Source organism: Arvicanthis niloticus, chromosome 12, assembly GCF_011762505.2.
Source record: "Arvicanthis niloticus isolate mArvNil1 chromosome 12, mArvNil1.pat.X, whole genome shotgun sequence".
Lineage (NCBI taxonomy): Eukaryota > Metazoa > Chordata > Mammalia > Rodentia > Muridae > Arvicanthis > Arvicanthis niloticus.
The window spans coordinates 31635632-31656419 of NC_047669.1; the positions used below are offsets into that span (position 1 = coordinate 31635632).

Below are 20788 nucleotides of genomic sequence, written 5' to 3' on the forward strand. Positions count from 1 at the left end.
AACAGGTTCAGGGAAAACGTTTTCTGGACTGCTGATGTTTAAGCCATTTAAGTACCTTTAACAAATCAACTCAGCTATTAAAAATAATGAATTTAAGAAATTCTTAGGTAAATGGATGGAACTAGAAAATATCATCCTGAGTGAGGTAACCCAATCACAAAAGAACACACATGGTATTTACTCACTGATAAGTGGATATTAGCCTAAAAGCTTGAAATAACCAAGATTCAACTCACAGACCACATGAAGCTCATGAAGAAGGAAGACCAAGTGTGGATGCCTCAGTCCTTCTTAGAAGGAGTAACAAAATACTCAAGGGAGAAAATATGAAGACAAAGTGTGGGACAGAAACTCAAGGAGGGGCGGTCTGGAGACCATTCCACCTCAGTATCCATCCCATGTGCAGTCACCAAAGGTAGATGCTGATGTGGATGTCAGGAAGTACATGCCGACAAGAGCCTGATAGAGCTGTCTTCTTAGAGGTCTGCCAGAGTCTGACATATTCAGAGGCAGATGCTCACAGCTAACCACTGATCTGATCAAGGTGTTCCCAAAGGAGAATTAGAGGACTGAAGGAGCTGAAAGGGTTTGTGGCCCCATGAGGAGTTCAACAATACCAACCAACCAGAGATCCCCAGGGTCTAAACCACCAGCCTCGGAGCACATAGGGAGAGACCCATGGCTCCATCTGTATATGTAGGGGAGGATGGCCTTGTTGGGCATACATAGGTGGGAGAGGAGATCCTTGGTTCCATGAAGGCTGAACACCGAGTGGGGTGGAATTCAAGGGGGGAGGTGGGAGGGGGTAGGTGGGGGCACATCCTCATAGAAGCAGTAGGAGAGGGGATGGGATAGGAGGTTCCTGGGTGGTGGTGGGAATGGGGTAAGGGGATAAAATCTGAAATGTAAATATAATATCTAATAAAAAAAACAAATCAAGTTTCAACATTTTATGTTATGAATACTCACATTATAAATCAGTTTAGCTCACAGAACTATAGGCACTCATGATGGCTTTTGCTTTTAATGCAGAGTGCTTGAAAATCCGCATTTTCATAGGTACAACTGCATTGTAAGTAATGCTTCTTTGTACAGTTTACCTGGGAGTTAAAAGATGAAAGCCATCAAAACAAATCACCACACAGAACATCCATATTGGCAAAGTCAAATTTATATATTTACACTGGTCAAAAGCTAAAATAAACACCTTTCATATTGTATAAATTCGGTGTCACATAAAATTAGTTGCCTAATCAATGTTGCTTCACCACATACGGTGGCAGTTACTTCTTATATGATTGCATAAGTGATTGGAAAGTTGTTCCATGCTACATTAAAAGAGGATGTTTGGGTACAGACAAAGTCATAGGCTTTTATGTCTTTCTTATACATTCTTAGAAATGCTTTGGAGACTAAGACATAAACTAACCAAGTCTAAGGTCAATCATCAGAATATACTTTTGCAGTATTCTGCAGGACAATAACACCAGTACACAATTTTATCTAAGGACACCAAGTCTACAGTATTCCAAAGTTTATAGTTCTTTCTTTCTAATACGGAGTATACAGAGTCTACTAAAGGGATAAGGAATTCGGGATCTGAGAAATCTTTGAAAATATATTCAGAGAACTCTGGATGTTTATGTCAAATGACAGACCTTGTGAGTGGGAAGAGAAGCCAGATGTAATCTTTATTCCTTTGAAGCATGCTTTTATAAGGGAAACAGCATAAGAGTCCATACATCTCATAAGAATATACACATGTCACGGAGCAGGATGGCTGCTAAATGATAACATGCTGCAAAATTATTTTTTTATAGCTTTGATAAAGAGCCATCTCCAAGATGGCTTAGAAAGAATGTATTTGGGTTTCACAGAGACAAGAGTCTGTCGTAGATGAGAGATGTGGCAGCTGGAGCAATCTTGCACTGCTGTCAAAAAGCAGAGAAAGCAAGAAGGCAAAGTAGGCTAAGTATAAACAAAAGTTATACAGGTCATTTTTAATAATGGTTCTTTTTTTGTTTTTTTAGCTCGTAACACCAAAATTGCTGCAAATAATAGACAAAAGGATGAGCCAGCAGATATCCTTTCGGTATGCTATACTGAAGGGCTATGTCCAAGGGGAAATGGATGTACTCAATATAATCGATCAGATTGCAAGTTCCAAACAGACTAAACAGGTGAGAGCAAACCCAGACATGAGGAGAAACCGCCACTCTTTTTACTACCCTATTGCTGACACACATCCTGTACTGAGTCCACATGTAGCTATAGTCTCTGACTCCTGGCTTGCTACATCACTTCTCTTATTTAACTAGAAAGTCTGTAAACACTAGTGCTATATTAGCATACTAGGAGCTTCTTGGAAGGTGCCTTTACATCCTTGCAAAGGGCTCCACCCTCTCTTAATGCATGCTCCTGGATCATTCAGGAACTACTCCAAAATGAGGAATGATGGCCACAGTGTTGAACAGTTTCCTCACCATGACCCGAAGTTCCTACCATTTCTTTCCATTTTTCTGGTTTTGACCTAAATAAAAACTAAAGAAAATAGAAGGCAGTGGTCTAACAAACAGACAGTATTTTTAAAAAACAACAGTTATCTACATGTGTCCAGTCATGTGTTCTCATTGTGTAGATGAGAAATGGGGTCAAGAGAGAGTCATTTGGTCGTGCCTACACTCACGTGGCTGGTAAGTGGCAAACACAGCTCTCGGCCCTAAATCCTAGAGTTTACTTTTTATTCTGTTTGAAGCAGATTGGTGTTTGTACTATCTAGGTAGTATGCAACTAGGTAGAATTCAAACTTGTCTTCATCGCAATTTGTAACGCTTGAATACCAAATTATATGTGCAAGAAGCCTAGTAAAAATATTGCACACCAAATTCATGGTAGAGCACAGAAACAGCATTTCTTTCTCTGCTACCTGCAAGTATAAGCCAATTTTCCTAAGTTTTCTTACAATACCTAGCAATAAGATTTGAGAGGGCAAAGGAGAAGACACAAAGGACTTGGGTCTCTAAAATATCAACAAATTATTGTTACAATTTCAATTCTCATACTTTGGTCAAATGTTCCATGTGTTTATGATCAAAAACCACCCTTGTGTCCCTAATTTGAAAGCTCACTGCCTAAATTCTATTCTGATCCTTAAATCATTCTCCATCCTGAATAAAACTACTTATTTTAATGTTATGTGCATAAGTGTTTTGCATGTATGTATAACTGTACAATGCAGATGCCTGTTACCCATTGAGGCCAGAAGAGGGCACCAGGTCTCCTGGAATCAGACTTAGGAACAGTTGAAGCTGCTTTGTGGGTTCTGAGAAATGAACCCAAGTCCTCTGAAAGAACAACAAGAGCTCTTAACTGCTGAGATATCTCTCCATGCCGTCCCTTATCCTCTGGAATAAAGTTATCAGATTAGTTTAAAAATCAGTTACGAATGCAAAACTCCTTGGTAATGGTTTATTTTACCAATGAAGATAATATCTTTTTGTTCTATAGATATTGTTAAAGCAGGTAATGAGGAATATGGAACACGCTATGAAAGAGCTAGGTAAGTACCTTCACTCTAAATATACAACTTAACCATCTCTTGTGGTTATGACAACCTCAGAAAAGCCAAAGCCAACGTACCATGTGTATCTAGTTTCGCAAGAGGCCAGAAGAAGTTTAGACTCCCTAGGAACTGGAGTCAGATAGTTGTGAGCCTCCATGTGGGTTCTGGAAGCTGAACCTCAGTATTCTGCAAGACCAGCAAGTGTCCTTAGTCACTGATCTATCTCTCCAACCCCCAAAACCTAATTCTTAATAGTAAAATGGTGAACTTAAACAACATGATTGTGTTTTCTATGGTATGTAATACTAGCGTAAAATTATATTAACATATAATAAATGTATTAGTATAGTATTACCTCACTACACGTGTTCTCTGGCTGGAACAATACAGGTTTTTAATGTGTATTCAAACAATCCACATTACCATACTAAGATTCTGTATATGATTTGTAGCCTGATTAATTTCCCTTTCTTCCAAACCAGATATAACTTGTGCCTTCATGAGTGACTCAAAGAATATTGCCACACTCATGACTTATGGGTTGGAATCAGAATAGAGCCTAAGGGTCTCTCTGAGGAGTGCAGAGGGCTCAATGCCCACCTGGCAAGAGTGTCACCTCTGAGTCATGCCAGGCTATACTTCTGGTATAGGGAAAATCCTGAATAGAACAAACACCCTGATAACATAGGGATCACATGTGAAAACAGGGCTTTGCAGGAAGTGGCTGGCAGCCAAAGAACCCAGAGAGCCCAGGTTTGGAGCTTGAGAGAACTGTGTGGCAAATAATCACAGGGCAAAGAAGCGATCATGACCAAGGGAAAGCCCAAATGTCCAATGTGAATGGAATGAGGTTTCAATGGGCATCTGGGAATCCAGAAAACATAAACAAAAAGACACATACAAATGTGTCTTTTAGATTCACCAAGAGCACATGAGGAAAATGACCCAGATAGAGCTAGCTATAGGACTTTATTGGAAACCATAGATGAACATGTAGTACATACTCAAAGATGCTGTTTTGAAGAAAACAAAAAAATGAATCATGAATACCAGACATGTGGCCCCAAGCATGCTTCCAGGGCCCAGCGATGGTGGACCAGTGCAACCATGAGTTTAGGGTAGGGCTCTCATCCCTTTTCCATAGGCTCAGCATAAGTGTGAGTGTCATCCAAGAAAAGGACAGTATCTCATCACTATTGGTGGGGGACTGATGACTGCAGGCCTACCAGTGGGATGCTTGCCCCGGGGTGAAAGTTGTACATTTTGGACTTAGAGGAGAATAGTTATCTTTGGGTCTTCTCTTAAGACAATCTTCTCATTTTACCTGAAAATATCACACTGTTCTTCAGGCTACTTAGAGTATGATCACCCAGAAATCGCTGTCACTATGAAAACCAAGGAGGAGATTAATGTCATGCTCAATATGGCCAGAGAAATTGTCAAGGCTTTCAGGTCCAAAGGAATTATACACAAGCTGGAAGGCAGTGAGATCAACAAGGTGAGACTGTGCATTCTCAGAGGAAGCATGTAGATTTGTGACGTAAGCCACTGAAAGGATGAGACTGGGATAGTAAAGGTTTCAGCTCCTCTGTGTTCTGTGAATGTGAAACTTGTACAAACTCACACTAGACTGTTGGAATTTCGTGATGTTCAACACGCTCCTCGAGATAGTCACAAAAACCTTCCAGAAAAGGTACACGAAAGAAAAAAAAACCCAAGTGCTTCACAAATAAAACTAGAGCAAAAACAGCATAATTATGTAGGACCAAAAGAATTATAAGTATTTTTAAAAAGACAAATAGAAAAAAATGTCAGAATGGCAGAAGCAAATCTTGGAGTTGGACGAAAGTGAAGAGTAGATATAAAATTTTAATGACAAATATTTACAGAAACTTACCTTAAGTTTATATTAAGCTGTTCAAATGAAAAGCAAAGATAAGCAGAAAGGTTAGAACTAACATGATCAAACCACAGGCTATTTTCAGAAAATAAGGAAGTTGGACCTTTATCTAAAACCATGTAGAAAAGAATAATTCAAAATGAATCCATAGCGTAAATATAAAATCTAAAACCATAGAATTAAAGAAGAAAACCTAGGGCTAAAAGTCCATCACCATCTAAGCTGATGTCTTAGAATTATTGCCTAAAGCACATACAGAAATAGAAAGAAGGAAAGACAGAAATAGCACTTTAAAATGTGCATTAAATTATCACATACTAAAATTCTGATCCACGGAGTGAGAGGCAACATTTTCAATCTATACATTTAAGATATTGATACATAAAAAAATTTCCTAAAACTAGTCAAACCTGATTTTTAAAATGAGAATGGATATGAAAAGATATTTTTCCCCCAAAAGACATCCAGATGGCCTGATAAACATGTAGAAATTTGCCTACTGTCATTAAAGCCCAGAGAAAGTGAAATCAAAACAAGTGAGACAACAAACAGAAATGAACAGAAATGACATCATGTTTCCCGGTCACACAGAATCAGGGAAACAGAAAATACATGTCAGTAAGCAAGCAGAGAAAATGGAATCCTTGTGCGCCATTGGCTGGAATGTAAACCTGTTCCGCCTCTGTGGGAAAGAATAGTGAAGCTCTCACAACCCATTTGCATGGCTATTTTGTCTAGCAGTTCTTTGATATACACTCAAAGGTAGGAAAAAGCCAAGTCTTTAAGAGATTTTTTACATCTGTATTCATAGAAACATTAATCATAGTATCTGCTGCATAGACAGATGAACGATGATACAATATGTACCAGAATTGAATATCCTCAGTCTTAATGAAGAAAAAAATGCTGGCCATGGGTGGATGAACATGTAAGATTTTATGCTGCAGGAAATAACCCAGTCACAAGCACTATGCAATTTCCATAGAACACTGCAAAATGAAGAGCTATGGTCCATGTTGAGGACTGCACAGTACAGATGTGTTTAGTTAATGCCACCGCAGCACAGTGTTCAAAAACAGCTAACACGGCAAACGTACACTGTGTAAACTTACACCTTAGCACAAGATGATTTTGGAAAATTTGAGGGGCTGTCTATTACTCTAGATGTTGAGACATACTACAATAATAAAATACTGCAAAATTACAGTAAAAACGGGAGAAATGAGCGGGTAGAACATATTTGAGTCCAGCAGTAGGCCTAAATATACACAGTATTCTAATGTCAAACTGATACTGAAAATTTGGAAGAAATGACCCATTATTCAAAAAATGATTCAAGACTTGCAAGAAAATAACTCTGAAGCTCTAAAATTACTGTAATGCTACTTATAGAAATTTTTTCTTCTTTATGAGGAGAAACCTTGCTAAACTACTCATTGCAAAGCCCACATTTTTAAGTTACATAGATCATATCGCATCAACCATAAAACATCACACATTAAAATGTATTACGAGTGAGCGATGTAGCAGACAGAGCACAAAGTGGAAGATAACATTTGTAACTGAGATTACCCACTAAATAATGACAGAAATAACTTCCGGAATGTGTCAGCTCTACCTCCAAAAAAAAAAAAAAAAAAGAGTCCCTTAGTGGCTTAAACCAGAAGGGAGCTGAAATTTGAATTCTCCACTTCTCTCCTTGTGTCTTCCATCTCTTCTGTGTTGTCTGTCCCTAGTAGAGCTTTTTTCTATATGTATGGATAGAACTGCACAAAACAAACAAACAAAAACCCAAAAACCCACAGCCTGGGAAAGGAATGACCTGGGAAAGGAATGAGACATCTCTTAAGCTTTTTTTTTTTTTTTTTTTTTTTTTTTTTTGTCAGAGTCTGTGAGGGAAAAATTGACCTTCTGAGTCTTCTTGACCAGAATACATCCAAAGCCACAAACAGCTGTTAACAAGCTACAGCCACAAGCTGCTTCCAATGTTTATGGTGGACACTTGTTTTCTTTAGGATTGCTTTCAACATATTGACTGCCTTCAGCAATTGCTATAAAGTACCTAAGTTATTTTATGTCAGGGGCATAGATGAGTATATAATTTCAGAGTGAAGCTTATGTTTAGCTTAGGTTGTAAAACTGATTCCATGGAAAATCCAAGTCATTTTTTTTCAATATTCATCTCACTTTTATATTAATAAGAAGCTCGTACCAATGAAAACCTTAAATTTGAAATCAAAGTAAATTTTGTACCATTTAAGAAATTATAACTTCATCTTGATAATAATTATACAGATTTCTATCAGTAGGCTATGGCTATGCAATAAGTCCTAGCTAATCCTCCCTATTCCAACAAAACCACTACTTTTCCCTAGAAAGACAGACCATTATTAACCACATTAGTCCCCAAGCCCAGGGAATAGGGGCGCTGACTCTTCTTTAACTTCTTCAAGCTGATTACCGGTGTTGAGATATTAGAAGAGGGGTGGGGGGAAGAGTAAGTTGATAAGCCTCTGACGCTGTGTCTTCACTGAATCCAGATGGAATTCCAGGACATTGGAGGTTTGGGCAGGTCTGCTCAGTATGCTTGATGAGTAGATACACCAAGGCTGTGTGTTCTGCAATATACAATTCTCAGAACAAGTTTTGGTATCTAGAAAAGAAATTTTTTCCCCTAGGGGGCAGACATTTTTTTTAAAGATGTTGGTTCTAACAACTTTTCTTCCCCCCCCCTTTTTTAAATTGGTTGTAATATTTACATTTCAGATTTTTATCCCCTTACCCTACTTCCTCCCACCACCCAGACACCTCCTATCCCATCCCCCTCCTCATGCTTCTATGAGGCAGTGACCCATACCTACATCCCGCACTATCCCCTCCCCACCCTCACATTCCCCCCCCCCACTCTGTGTTTATTTTTTATGGGACCAAGAAACTCCTCTCCCACCTATGCCCGACAAGGCCATCCTCCCCTACATATACCTCTGGAGTCTTTGGTCCCTCCCTATGTGTTCCCAGGCTGGTGGTTTAGACCCTGGGGGGCTCTGGTTGTTTGGTATTGTTGCTTTCCTCCTGGGGTCACAAACCCTTTCTGCTGCTTCAGTCCTCTCTCTAAGTTCTCCATTGGGAAACCCCTGATCATATCAGTGGTTAACTGTGAGCATCATCCTCTGAGTGTGTTAGTCTTTGGCAGACCTCTAAGGAGACAGCTATATCATGTTCCTGACAGCATGCACTTCCAGCCATCCACAACAGTGTTTAACTTAAGTGGCTGTACATGGGATGAATACCCAGGTGGAATGGTCTCCTGATGGCCCCTCCTTCAGTTTCTGTCCCATGTTTTGTTTCCATATTTGCTCCCTTGAGCATTTTTGTTACTCGTTCTAAGTAGAACTGAGGCATCCCCTATTGGTCTTTTTTCTTCATGAGCTTCATGTGGTCTGTGGGTTGAGTCTTCGCTAATCCAAGCTTTTGGGCTAACTCCGCTTAACAGTGAGTAAATACCCTGTGTGTTCTTTTGGGAATGGGTTAACTCACTCAAGATGATAATTTCTAGATCCGTCCATTTACCTAAAAATTTCTCGAATTCATTATTTTTAATAGCTGAGTAATACTCCATTGTGTAGATATACCACATTTTTTGTATCCATTCCTCTGTTGAGGGACATCTTGGTTCTTTCCAGCTTCTGGCTATTATAAATAAGGCAGCTATGAACATAGTGGAACATATGTCTTTATTATATGTTGAAGCATCTTCTGGGTATATGCCCAGGAGTGGTATAGCTGGATCCTCAGGTAATGCTATGTCCAGCTTTCTGAGGAACCGCCAGACTGATTTCCAGAGTGGTTGTACCAGCTTGCAATCCCACCAACGATGGAGGAGTGTTCCTCTTTCTCTGAATCCTCACCAGCATCTACTATCACCTGAGTTTTTGATCTTAACCATTCTGACTGGTGTGAGGTGGTATCTCGGGGTTGTTTTGATTTGCATTTCCCTGATGACTAAGGATGTGGAGCATTTCTTAAGGTGTTTTTCAGCCATTTGAGTTTTCTCTGTTGAGAATTCTTTGTTTAGCTCTGTACCCCATTTTTAATAGGGTTATATGGTTGTCTGGAGTATAATTTCTTGAGTTCTTTGTATATCTTGGATATTAGCCCTCTATTGGTTATAGGATTGGTTAGGATCTTTTCCCAATCTATTGGTTGCCGATTTGTCTTATTGACAATGTCCTTTGCCTTACAGAAGCTTTGCAATTTTATGAGGTCCCATTTGTCAATTCTTGATCTTAGAGCATAAGCCATTAGTGTTCTGTTCAGGAACTTTTCCCCTGTGCCTAGGTATTCGAGGGTCTTTTCCACCTTCTCTTCTATTACTTTCAGTGTATCTGGTTTTAAGTGAAGGTCTTTTATCCACTTGGATTTGAGCTTTGTACAAGGAGATATGAATGGATTGATTTGCATCCTTCTACATGTTGACCTCCAGTTGAACCAGCACCATTTGCTGAAAATGCTGTCCATTTTCCACTGGATGGTTTTAGCTCCTTTGTCAAAGATCAAGTGACCATAGGTGTGTGGGCTCATTTCTGGATCTTCAATTCTATTCCATTGATCTTCCTGCCTGTCTCTGTACCAATACCATGCAGTTTTTATTACTATTGCCCTGTAGTATAGGTTGAGGTCAGGGATGGTGATTCCCCCAGAAGTTCTTTTGTTGTTGAGAATAGTTCTCGCTATCCTGGGTTTTTTGTTGTTCCAAATAAATTTGCAAATTGCTCTTTCTATCTCTATGAAGAATTGATTTGGAATTGTGATGGGGATTGCATTGAATTTATAGATTGCTTTTGGCAAGATGGCCATTTTTACTACATTAATCCTGCCAATCCAGTAGCATGGGAGATCTTTCCATCTTCTGAGATCTTAAATTTCTTTCTTCAGAGACTTGAAGTTCTTGTCATACAGATCTTTCACTTGCTTTGTTAGATTCACTCCAAGATATTTTATATTATTTGTAACTATTGTGAAGGGTGTCATTTCCAGAATTTCTTTCTCAGCCTGTTTATCTTTTGAGGCTACTGATTTGTTTGAGTTGATTTTATATCCAGCCACTTTACTGAAGTTGTTTATCAGGTTTAGGAGTTCTCTGGTGGAAATTTTAGGGTCACTTAAGTATACTATCATATCATCTGCAAATAGTGAAATTTTGACTTCTTCCTTTCCTATTTGTATCCCTTTGACTTCCTTTTGTTGTCTAATCCCTCTAGCTAGGACTTCCAGTACTATATTGAATTGGTAGGGTGAGAGTGGGTGGCCTTGTCTAGTCCCTGATCTTAGTGGGATTGCTTCAAGTTTCTCTCCATTTAGTTTGATGTTGTCTACTGGCTTGCTGTATATTGCTTTTACTATGTTTAGGTATGGGCCTTGAATTTCTGATCTTTCCAAGACTTTTAACATGAAGGGATGTTGAATTTTGTCAAATGCTTTCTCAGCATCTAGTGAGATGATCATGTGGTGTTTTTTCTTTGAGTTTATTTATGTAGTGGATTACATTGATGGATTTCTGAATATTGAACCATCCCTGCATTCCTGGGATAAAGCCTACTTGATCATGATGGATGATTGCTTTGATGTGTTGTTGGATTCGGTTTGCGAGAATTTTATTGAGTATTTTTGCATTGATATTCATAATAGAGATTGGTCTGTAGTTTTCCTTCTTTGTTGGGTCTTTGTGAGGCTTAGGTCTAAGCATAATTTTAGCTTAATCCAAGTCATTTTAAGGTTGATGACATTTGTTTTCTGAAAGGCAGGTTAAATTTATGCAGGCTGACTACTCAGTCCATATTTGAGTACATGGTTTACACGGTCTCGAGCATATTTCGAACTTGGATGGAAGGTCCAGCAAAAGTTCAGTTTCTGGGTGTGAGAGGTGTTTTCAGAAAAAGCTATTCCCACACAAGGCATTCCCATATAGATTAGAAGGGCCAGAGACTCCTACAGAAAGCATGGAATGTAGATCTGAAACAGGTACCAATATAAAAAGGATATGGCTGTCTTAAAGAGATACTTAACGTCTCTACTAATCAAAGAATACATATTATCAGGCCTGCCAGGACTATATAGAGAAAATTTGACTACAAAAGGAGGAAGGGAAGGAAGAAGAAGAAAGGAAGGAAGGGAGGGAGGGAGGGAGGAAAGGAGGGAGAGAGAGAAAAATGGAGGAAAGAAAAAGGAAGGCAAAAGGGAAAAATGAAAAAATGAAATAGAACCTATGGTTTGGAGAAATAGCTCTCTCTCTCTCTCTCTCTCTCTCTCTCTCTCTCTCTCCCCTCTCCTCTCTCTTTTTCTCTCTTTCTCTGTTAATTCAAACTTATTTTTTCATGCCCTGGACATTTTTCCATTGATTAATTTAATTAATTTATTCATTTATTGACTTTACATCTCTTTTTTTTCTTTCAATTACTTGTTTTATTGACTTTCAGCCTTTCAATTCTATTTTTCTCTTTATTGGATATTTTCTTTATTTACACTTCAAATGTTATTCCCTCTCCAGGTCTCCCCTCCAGAAACCCCTTATCCCATTCCCCCCTGCCTCTATGAGGGTGATCCACCACTACCTACCCACTCCTGCCTTCTCAACCTGGCATTCTTCTACACTGGGGCATCAAACCCCCATAGGACCAAGAACTGCTCCTCCCACTGATGTCCAACAAGGCCATCCTCTGCCACAAATGCGGCCAGAGCCATGGGCCCCTCCATGTATACTCTTTGGTTGGTGGTCTTGTCCCCGAGACCTTCTGGGCAACCTGGCCAGTTGACAGTGTTGCTCCTGCCATGGGACTGCAAAAACCCTCTGATCCTTTAGTCCCTTCTCCAACTCCTCCATCGGGGACCCCAAGCTCAGTCCAATGGTTGGCTGCAAGCATTCACCTCAGTATTTATCAGGCTCTGGCAGAGCCTCTCAAGAGACAGTCAGATCAGGCTCCTGTCAGCAAGCACTTCCCGACATCCACAATAGGGTTTGGAGACTGTATATGGTTTGGCAGTCTCTGGATGGTCTTTTCTTCAGTCTCTACTCCACACTTTGTCTCCGTATTTTCTTCTGTATTTTGTTCCCCCTTTAAAGAATCTTGATCGCAACCTCCCCTCCTCCTGGTCTCCCCAATACCACATATACAGTCCCTCTCCCATCGCCCTCTTTCTTTCTCCTCTGAGAGGGTGGCACCCCACCCCTGCCAGGAGGATGGTTTGTCTTTTTAACAGAACATATTGCTCTTGTAGAGGACCCAATTTCAGTTCCCAGTACCTGTGCAACTCACTACACCTATAACTCCAGCTCCAGGAAGTCTCACATCCTCTTCTAGCCTCTGTGAGCATGCAGTAACTCAGTGTACATACACACACACACACACATACATGCACATCAATACACACACATACATACACCCACACACACATATAAACAAATACACAAACACATAATTAAAATTAATAATAAATCTTACAAAACTAGAACTTGAGAAGGCCACTGCTGAAGTTCAGTGATACAGTGCTTGCTTACCATAAACAAAACCCTGAATTCAATACTTGTATGATAAATATGTTAACTACACATATTAAAAGAAAAACAGCTGAATATGGTAGGGCATACCTATATGGAAGTTCTTTAGAAGCAGAGGCAGGAGGATCAGGGATTCAAGATATTCTTTAGGAACAAGTGGATTAGAGGTGAGGCCAGACTACTTGAGACCCTATCATAGAAGAAAAAAAAAAGAAAAACAGAACTAAGAAAAACAAAACCAGTAATGGTGTCTTTGCTTATCCGCTCATAAAATGCCAAGGAAACATCATTAGTGCTCTATCAAGTTATAATAAACTAAATTTAAATATTAGAGAGCTAATGCAAACCAGCTCAGCTAGCATAGATGGCCAATCAGAAACTCAGCTTGAAAAAAATCCATGCCTGAGAAAGTACCCTATGCCCAAATGGACTCAGCAGACCAGACAATAAAGGATATAAATGTGGATGTGTGTATGTATGTATGTATGTATGTATGTATGTATGTATGTATGTGATAGTAGTTAAAGAAGAAGTCATGAAGTTGAGATGGAGTGGGAGAAATTGATGCAGGGGGAGGAGGCAGGATTTAAATACAGTACTTGTATATAAATACTCACAAATGCATACATAGGAGTGTGTGTGAGTGCAGGCAGGCAGAGAGTATGGAGAGGATTGGACCCCCTGGAGCTGGAGTTACAGGCAGTAGATAGAAGAAGCAGAGGGATCACATCCTCAACCCCAAACATAAAGCCAAGAAAGCAAATTGATGTGGGATATGCTAGAAACTCTCTAATCCAACCCCAACCCCTAGTGACATTCTTCATCCAGCAGGGCCACACCTCTTAAATGATCCCCAAATAATGTCACCAACTGGGGATCAAGTCTTCAAACATGTGAGCCTACAGGGGACACTTCTCACTCAAAGCACCACAATCCAGAATGGGAAACTGTTACATGCTGTGGCTGGGGTCTGCAATGCCCTCTCCAGCAGTGGGCTAACTAAGGCAGTACAGTAAAAAGCACTGCTGCTGCTGCTGCTGCTGCTGCTGCTGCTGCTGCTGCTGCTGCTGCTGCTCTTCTTACTCTTCCTCCTCCTCTTACTCCTTCTCCTCCTCCTGCTTTTTCTTCTCTTCACTCTGTATACACAGTTTGGTTCACCTTCTTTCTTAAATATTGTGCTTCTAGTTAATCATGGCTAAAAAGATTGAGGTGCTTGATCTGCAGTCTGTTATCCAGCCATTTAATGTTGAAGAAGCACCATACTATATCCCATGGCTCGGTGATGATCCTGAAGTCATAAACTTTATTCAGGTAAAATTTTACGTCCTGATAATGCCTTTAATGCACTAGCAAATAATCATGAAAACAGTAAGGATTTGACTATGATACTCGCTAATTAAAACTCTGTAACTGTTCCTTGCTATCTATAGGCTATAATCAACATTTCTTTGAATACAACCCAAAGTCTGAGTACAAGCTGCCTCCTACCTGCCTCTCCACCTTTAGCTTCTGTTTCCCACATGCCAGATGCCCTTTATTTTGTCGTTCACACTAAATCCTCTTTCAATCCATTAATGTGTGGATTCTGTGCGATTTCTTGGAAATGTCCACTGGTCCTAGACCCTTTTCAATCTATCCGTACTTGTTGCACTTCAGCAAACTATCAGACATAGTCAGAGACGTAGGTCCTTGGGGTAATTTCTCACCAGAATACCATCGTGTTGTCTTTGGTTTGAAGTAAGAAATGTGGTACCATTGTTTCCAATATGCATGTATGCTGTACTAGTATGTATATTATATTGCAAGTAATTTTACATCTCTGTTCCCACTGTTTAGCTAATTCATCCTTCCTTTTACTTTCTTTCCCTTTTGTTTTTATTGTTATGGTTTGTGAGAAAAAAAACATTGCTATGTATTCCAAGCTGGCTCCCAAGTCTCACTTATCTTGCCTCTGCTTCCCAAATGTCAGATTACAAACATGAGCAACCAGACCTGGCTTCAATCATCTTTTGAATACCCACCTCATCATTCTCATAGATTGCTCTTGGAATAAATAAATCAGTAGGCCTAGCGTGTTTTAATGATATTCTTTTCAGTGCTTGTTCAGTACAAAGCTTAAACTTTCTCTTAATTATTCATAATGAGTTGTTACATACTTAGATTTTAGAGTGCCTGAGACACGGACACATCATTCACGCTGTCTACCTATAACTTTTCACCTAGATGAATCAGTTTTATTCTCCCACTCCATTCTTCTTTCTAGATTATTTGTCTTCATGCATGTATGGGATTTGGATACAAAATTCATATTTGTGGATCTCTAATGTCCCTGTGTTCATTTACAATCCTCTTTGCTACCACAAAATCGCAACCAACACAATCTCTTAGATCTTATTGAATATTTACTTTAAATGTATAAAAGTTCTGTTAAAGTATAGATCAACCACAAATTTATGTTTTTCTCTTTAGGAAAAAGCAAAAGTTGTAACATTTGACTGTGGAAATAACATATTCGAAGAAGGTGATGAGCCAGAAGGAATCTATGTAATAATTTCAGGCATGGTTAAGGTAAACCAGAGGGGCTTATGAATGTGATTTGTGAACATTCAAGTTGTTTATTTTTAAGAAAAAAAAAATAAGAAAAAAAAAAACTTTGCGAAATTAAGAATTAATGACTTTCCATGCTATAAAATGAAGAGATACTTTCTTTTTTATTTTATTTTTTATTAATCATTTTATTCATTTACATTTTAAATGATATCCTCCTTCCTAGTTACCCCTCCACAAATCACCCATCCCATCTGTTCTTTGGCCCTCCCCTTTGCTTCTGTGAGGGTGCTCCTCTACCCACTCAGCCACTCCTACCTCACCACTCTAGCATCCCCTTATACTGGGGCATCAAGCCTCCACAGAACCAAGGACCTCCCCTCCCATTGATGCCAGATAAGTTGACCCTCTTCTACAAATGTATCTGGAGCCATGGAGGCCTCCATGTATACCCTTTAGTTGGTGGTTTAGTCTCTGGAAGCTCAGGGTGTTCCTGTTGGTTAGTTGATATTGTTCTTCCTATGGGGTTGCAATCTTTTTCATCTCCTTCAGTTCTTTTCCTGGCTCTTCCAATGGGGTCTGCAGGCTCAGTCTGATGATTGGCTGTGAGTATCTGCATTTGTATTGGCCAGGTGCTGGTAAAACCTCTCAGGAAACATCCATACCAGGCTCCTGTCAGCAAGTACTTCTTGGCATCAGCAAATACTATTGGGTTTGGTGTCTGCAGATGGGCTAGACCCCTAGGTGGGATGGTCTCTGGATGGCCTTTCCTTCAGTCTCTATTCCATTTTTTGTCACTGACTTTCCTTTAGACAGGAGCATTTCTGGGTTAACAATTTTGAGATAAGTGGGTGGCCCCATCGCTCAACTGAAGTTTCTGCAGGTTCTATCCCGCTTTTGTTGTCTATTTTAGCTAAAGTCATACCCACTGAGTCATAGAGGACTAACATCCAAAATATACCAAAGAACTCAAGAAGTTAAACTCCAGAGAACCAAATAACCCTATTAAAAATGGGATACAAAGCTAAACAATTCTCAACTGAAAAATCTCAAATGGCTGAAAAGCACTTAAAGAAGTGCTTACAACATCCTTAGTCATCAGGGAAATGCAAATCAAAACAACCCTGAGATTCCACCTCACACCAGTCAGAATGGCTAAGATCAAAAACTGGGGTGACAGCGGATGCTGATGAGGATATAGAGAAAGAGGAACACTCCTCCATTGTTGGTAGGATTGAAAGCTGGTAAAAATCACTTTGGGAATCAACCTAGCAGTTCCTCAGAAAATTGAAAATAGTTCTACCTGAAGACTCAGCTATACCACTCCTGGGCCAACTGGGGATAGCCACTAGAAAGTCAGAGAAACCAGGGAAGAGAGAGGCTCCCAAGAGATCCTTTCTTAAGAGAGCAGTTAGCATGCAAATGATGATTTCCAAACTAGACACAATGGCCAACAACCTGCCACCTTCCAAGCTCTCTCTCTCTCTCTCTCTCTCTCTCTCTCTCTCTCTCTCTCTCTCTCCTCCCCGTCTTTCTATTTATTTATTTGTTTGTTTGTTTGTTTGTTTGTTTCATCAAACACTACCTCTTCCTGGTCCCCCCATCACTGAGACCCTGCCTTATCCCCATCTCACACCCCCCACCCCTTTCTTTTTCCATAGATAAGAGGAAAGAAACTACACAAAAGACCATCTCTGAAGATGTATAGTTAACAATTATGGCCCTTCTTGTGTTTATATAAATGGGAGAGTCAACCACTTAAAATGGGTACGGGTTGGCCTATAGAGAGAAGTCAGAAACAGCTACCTGTTTCAGAATATTCTGTGAAAATCACTGCTAATTTAATAACTTTACTTTAAGGGAAACTATTTACAGGATGATGCAAATACAGTTTAATTGTTAAACCTGCAGCAGGAATATGACAAACAGTTTGGGTGATGTAAATTAATCAGCATAGGTGTTTTCTCTCTCTCTCTCTCTCTCTCTCTCTCTCTCTCTCTCTCTCTCTCTCTCTCTCTCTCAACAGCTTAAAAGGTCCAAGGCACACCTGGAGATGGATAAAGTATCCTCAGAGTCAGAGATTAAAATTCATCCACTGCCTCACACAGAATACCTGCTCAGCGGGGAGATAATAGGGGAGTTAAACTGTTTGATTAACGAGCGAATGCAATATTCTGCCACCTGCAAAACTGTCGTGGAGGTGGGAACAGCTCCTCTGACTTGCTGCTGTACCTCATTCAATGTCTGGTATCAAAATCAGAATGTTTTTAATGCTTAGCATGTGTCTAGGGGCCAGTGGCAATGTGTGTTTTTAAATAGGAAAGGTAAAGAAACACTCATTATTTACTAATGGCTACATATTTTACATAATTGTTAGTTGAAAACGGTTTGTTCCTAGATAAATCATGCAGAATCAGCCCAGCTCCCATGAGAGAGGTCCTTTATTGAAGGGGGGGTGGGGAAGCGAGGAAGAGGAAAGAGCAAGATATAGGTTGGGAGTCTCTGTCTTTTATCCAGGCCTTGATGTAGATAACCTAGGTGATGAAGCACACAAGTGATTCGGGTGAGAGAGTGTGCAGTGGTTGCCATAGCAACATAGGCAGGAGGGCCCTGGTTGCCTAGGGATGGCGTCATCACTGGATTCAGAGGCTAGCTGTAAACAGCTTCTGATGCTAACAATAATGCCCTAGCAAAATAGCTTCAAAAGTGAGCCTACCACAATGAAAGAATTTAACCAGAAAGTCTGGGTTATATGTGCCATTTCACTAAGATGTACATAGAACTTAGGTCTAGGCAAATTCTTACTTAAATGAAGATTTTAATTTAGCTGTGTGATTTTTTTTATTTGTGAATTCATCAGAATAAATTTGTCTTTATTAAAAAACAAAAAGAATGTACTATAAATTGTAAGATAAGGAAATCGGGGAAGAGTCAGCACTGGAATGCACTGGTAGGAAAGCTGATCCTACCAGTACAGAGGGGATAAAAAGCCTCCCTCACCCTCACCCTCGAGATATAACTGAGGACAAAATCATCAGTGTACCAGGGGTTCCTACTGGTCCCCCAAAAGAATAATGTTCACCCATGAAAAAACAGGGAAGAAACAAAACCAGAGACTCTTTAAACCTGTAGGCAAAACCATTATCTGGAAATGGTTTTCCAGGAAACACAGGGAGACAAATAAGTCAGTGAAACCAAGAGGGAATTGTTTGCTTTATCTACAATGTGGGACATTCTGAAGGACAAATGACCTGACATTTTAGCAAGTCAGTGGCATTACGTAGGTGCAGAAAGAGGGAGAGAGAATGTTAATACAAATGGCCACAAGAGATGTAACACCCATGTGTTATTGCTCTACTTCAGATAAACCAAGTATAAAGAGATATATTGGAGACAATTTGGAAATTTTCGATATGAATAAAGCATATCATGCAGATCTTTTATAAGCAGATCTACATGAAGAGACAATTTTTTAAAGTGTGGCTCTAGGAGCCTTCAAATGTCATTCTAAGCATGAAGATTTTTAACTAATAGAAAAACCATTTGCCATATATTTTAGAGATAGAGTAGGTAAGACTGAGGAGGCTGTGGTAAAAGAAGAAATTGAATTTTAGCAGGGGCATGTGTTTCTTAAAGAAAAGATACTTTTATAAGTGGGAAAAGAGACTTGCAAGCCCAAGGGGTGTGGATGGGTAGAGTTGGTTATCTTATCTCTGGAGTGATGCTCAAGGGCCAGTATTTTTCTTTGTATTTTAGCTTAGGTAAGTTAGAGCAGAGAGAAAGAAGCATAGTGGTGGTGGAGTATTTCAGCTGAGTTTCACAAAGCTTGGCACTTGAATGAGTTACAGAATGTCTAGATATCAGTCACAGGTGATTTAAAGGTGATGGTTATGCATGTACGCATATAAGAACTCATATCTGTGTATGTACATGCACACAAAATCATCGTTATTATTTGGAGACTGGTAATTAGGGCATGGATTTTATACAGCTAGCTAGTCTCTCACTGAGCCTTTTAGATCTCTTTAGATGGATATTTTAAGCAAAATAATCACATTTATGACATTTTTAAAACATCTGTAAGTAGTGGCACAGAAAAAACACAGGCATGTAACATTCTGAATAACTGGGATTTGAATAAAAACACTAGCAAGCATTTATGAAGGCACTGTATATATAGCAAAACCACCACAACCAAGCACAAAACCTCACCAAATTCACAGGACACCATTTTCCATCATGATAAACAGGTATGTTCAAAATAAGTCTGAAAGCCTTCAGAAGAGAAATCAATAAGATTGGCCATGCACTAGTTATTTTGAACTGTCAATTTGACACAGTCTGGGAAGAAGAAGTCCTAATTATAAATGACCTGAATCAGGCTGGCATGATAGGCTGGCATGCAAGTGTGTCTCTAGGGGATTGTATTGATTTTCATCTGATGGAAGACAGAACCCATTGTTGGTGGCCCTGTTCCCTAGCCAAGTAGACTGTAAACAGTAAAAGAGAAAAAAGAGAGAGAGCTTAGCTAAGAGCAAGTAAGCAAAATGACCATGGATGGGATATGACCAGTTGCTTGGCCTCTGCATACTTTATCCAAAATGAAGGGCAGTTACTTAAAATGGGAAGCTAAAAACACCTCTTTGACCAAATAATTTTTTTGGTCAGAGTATTTTAATCACAATAACAGAAAAGAAAGTAGGACAGCCCTTAAATGCACCTTGAGTCCCTGCCTCCCACAATTCTCCAGTCACCATGCAACAAGTAAAGAGCCCTACAGAAGACAGTGAGTTTGATGAATTTTGAAACTGTATGCAATAAAGTGGCTGAAATCATAGGCCAGCTAAAGCTACAAAGCAAGACCAAGACCTTGTGTCAAAATAAATAAGCAAAAAAAAACAACAACAACAAATACTGCCAAAATTTAAGGACTTTAAGGTTTAGTTGTCGGAAAGGAGATACTTCAAACCACTAGTATCCAAGTGAAGGACCAGAAATAACAGACCATGAAAACAAAGACTGAACATAAAGTGGCCTTCTGTTGATTTGCCCCATCAATGCTGAGCATGCGCCCTGCCTTCTCTAGATCTACTGTGTTAGTGCTGAGAGGGAGCACTGCCTTCTCTAGATCTACTGTGTTAGTGCTGAGAGGGAGCACTGCCTTCTCTAGATCTATTGTGTCAGTGCTGAGAGGGAGCACTGCCTTCTCTAGATCTACTATGTC

At 39.6% G+C, this 20788-nt stretch overlaps 1 protein-coding gene across 1 annotated transcript in view; it reads left to right on the plus strand.

Moving 5' to 3' along the window:
* Slc9c1 (solute carrier family 9 member C1) overlaps window positions 1–20788 on the plus strand; it is a 69431-nt gene that overhangs the window by 38346 nt on the left and 10297 nt on the right. Inside the window, exons 18-23 of the mRNA XM_076911185.1 lie at window positions 2031–2180; window positions 3508–3559; window positions 4912–5060; window positions 14203–14328; window positions 15487–15585; window positions 17591–17764. Coding sequence (XP_076767300.1) covers window positions 2031–2180; window positions 3508–3559; window positions 4912–5060; window positions 14203–14328; window positions 15487–15585; window positions 17591–17764 — 750 coding nt within the window. The remainder of the gene's footprint in view (window positions 1–2030; window positions 2181–3507; window positions 3560–4911; window positions 5061–14202; window positions 14329–15486; window positions 15586–17590; window positions 17765–20788) is intronic.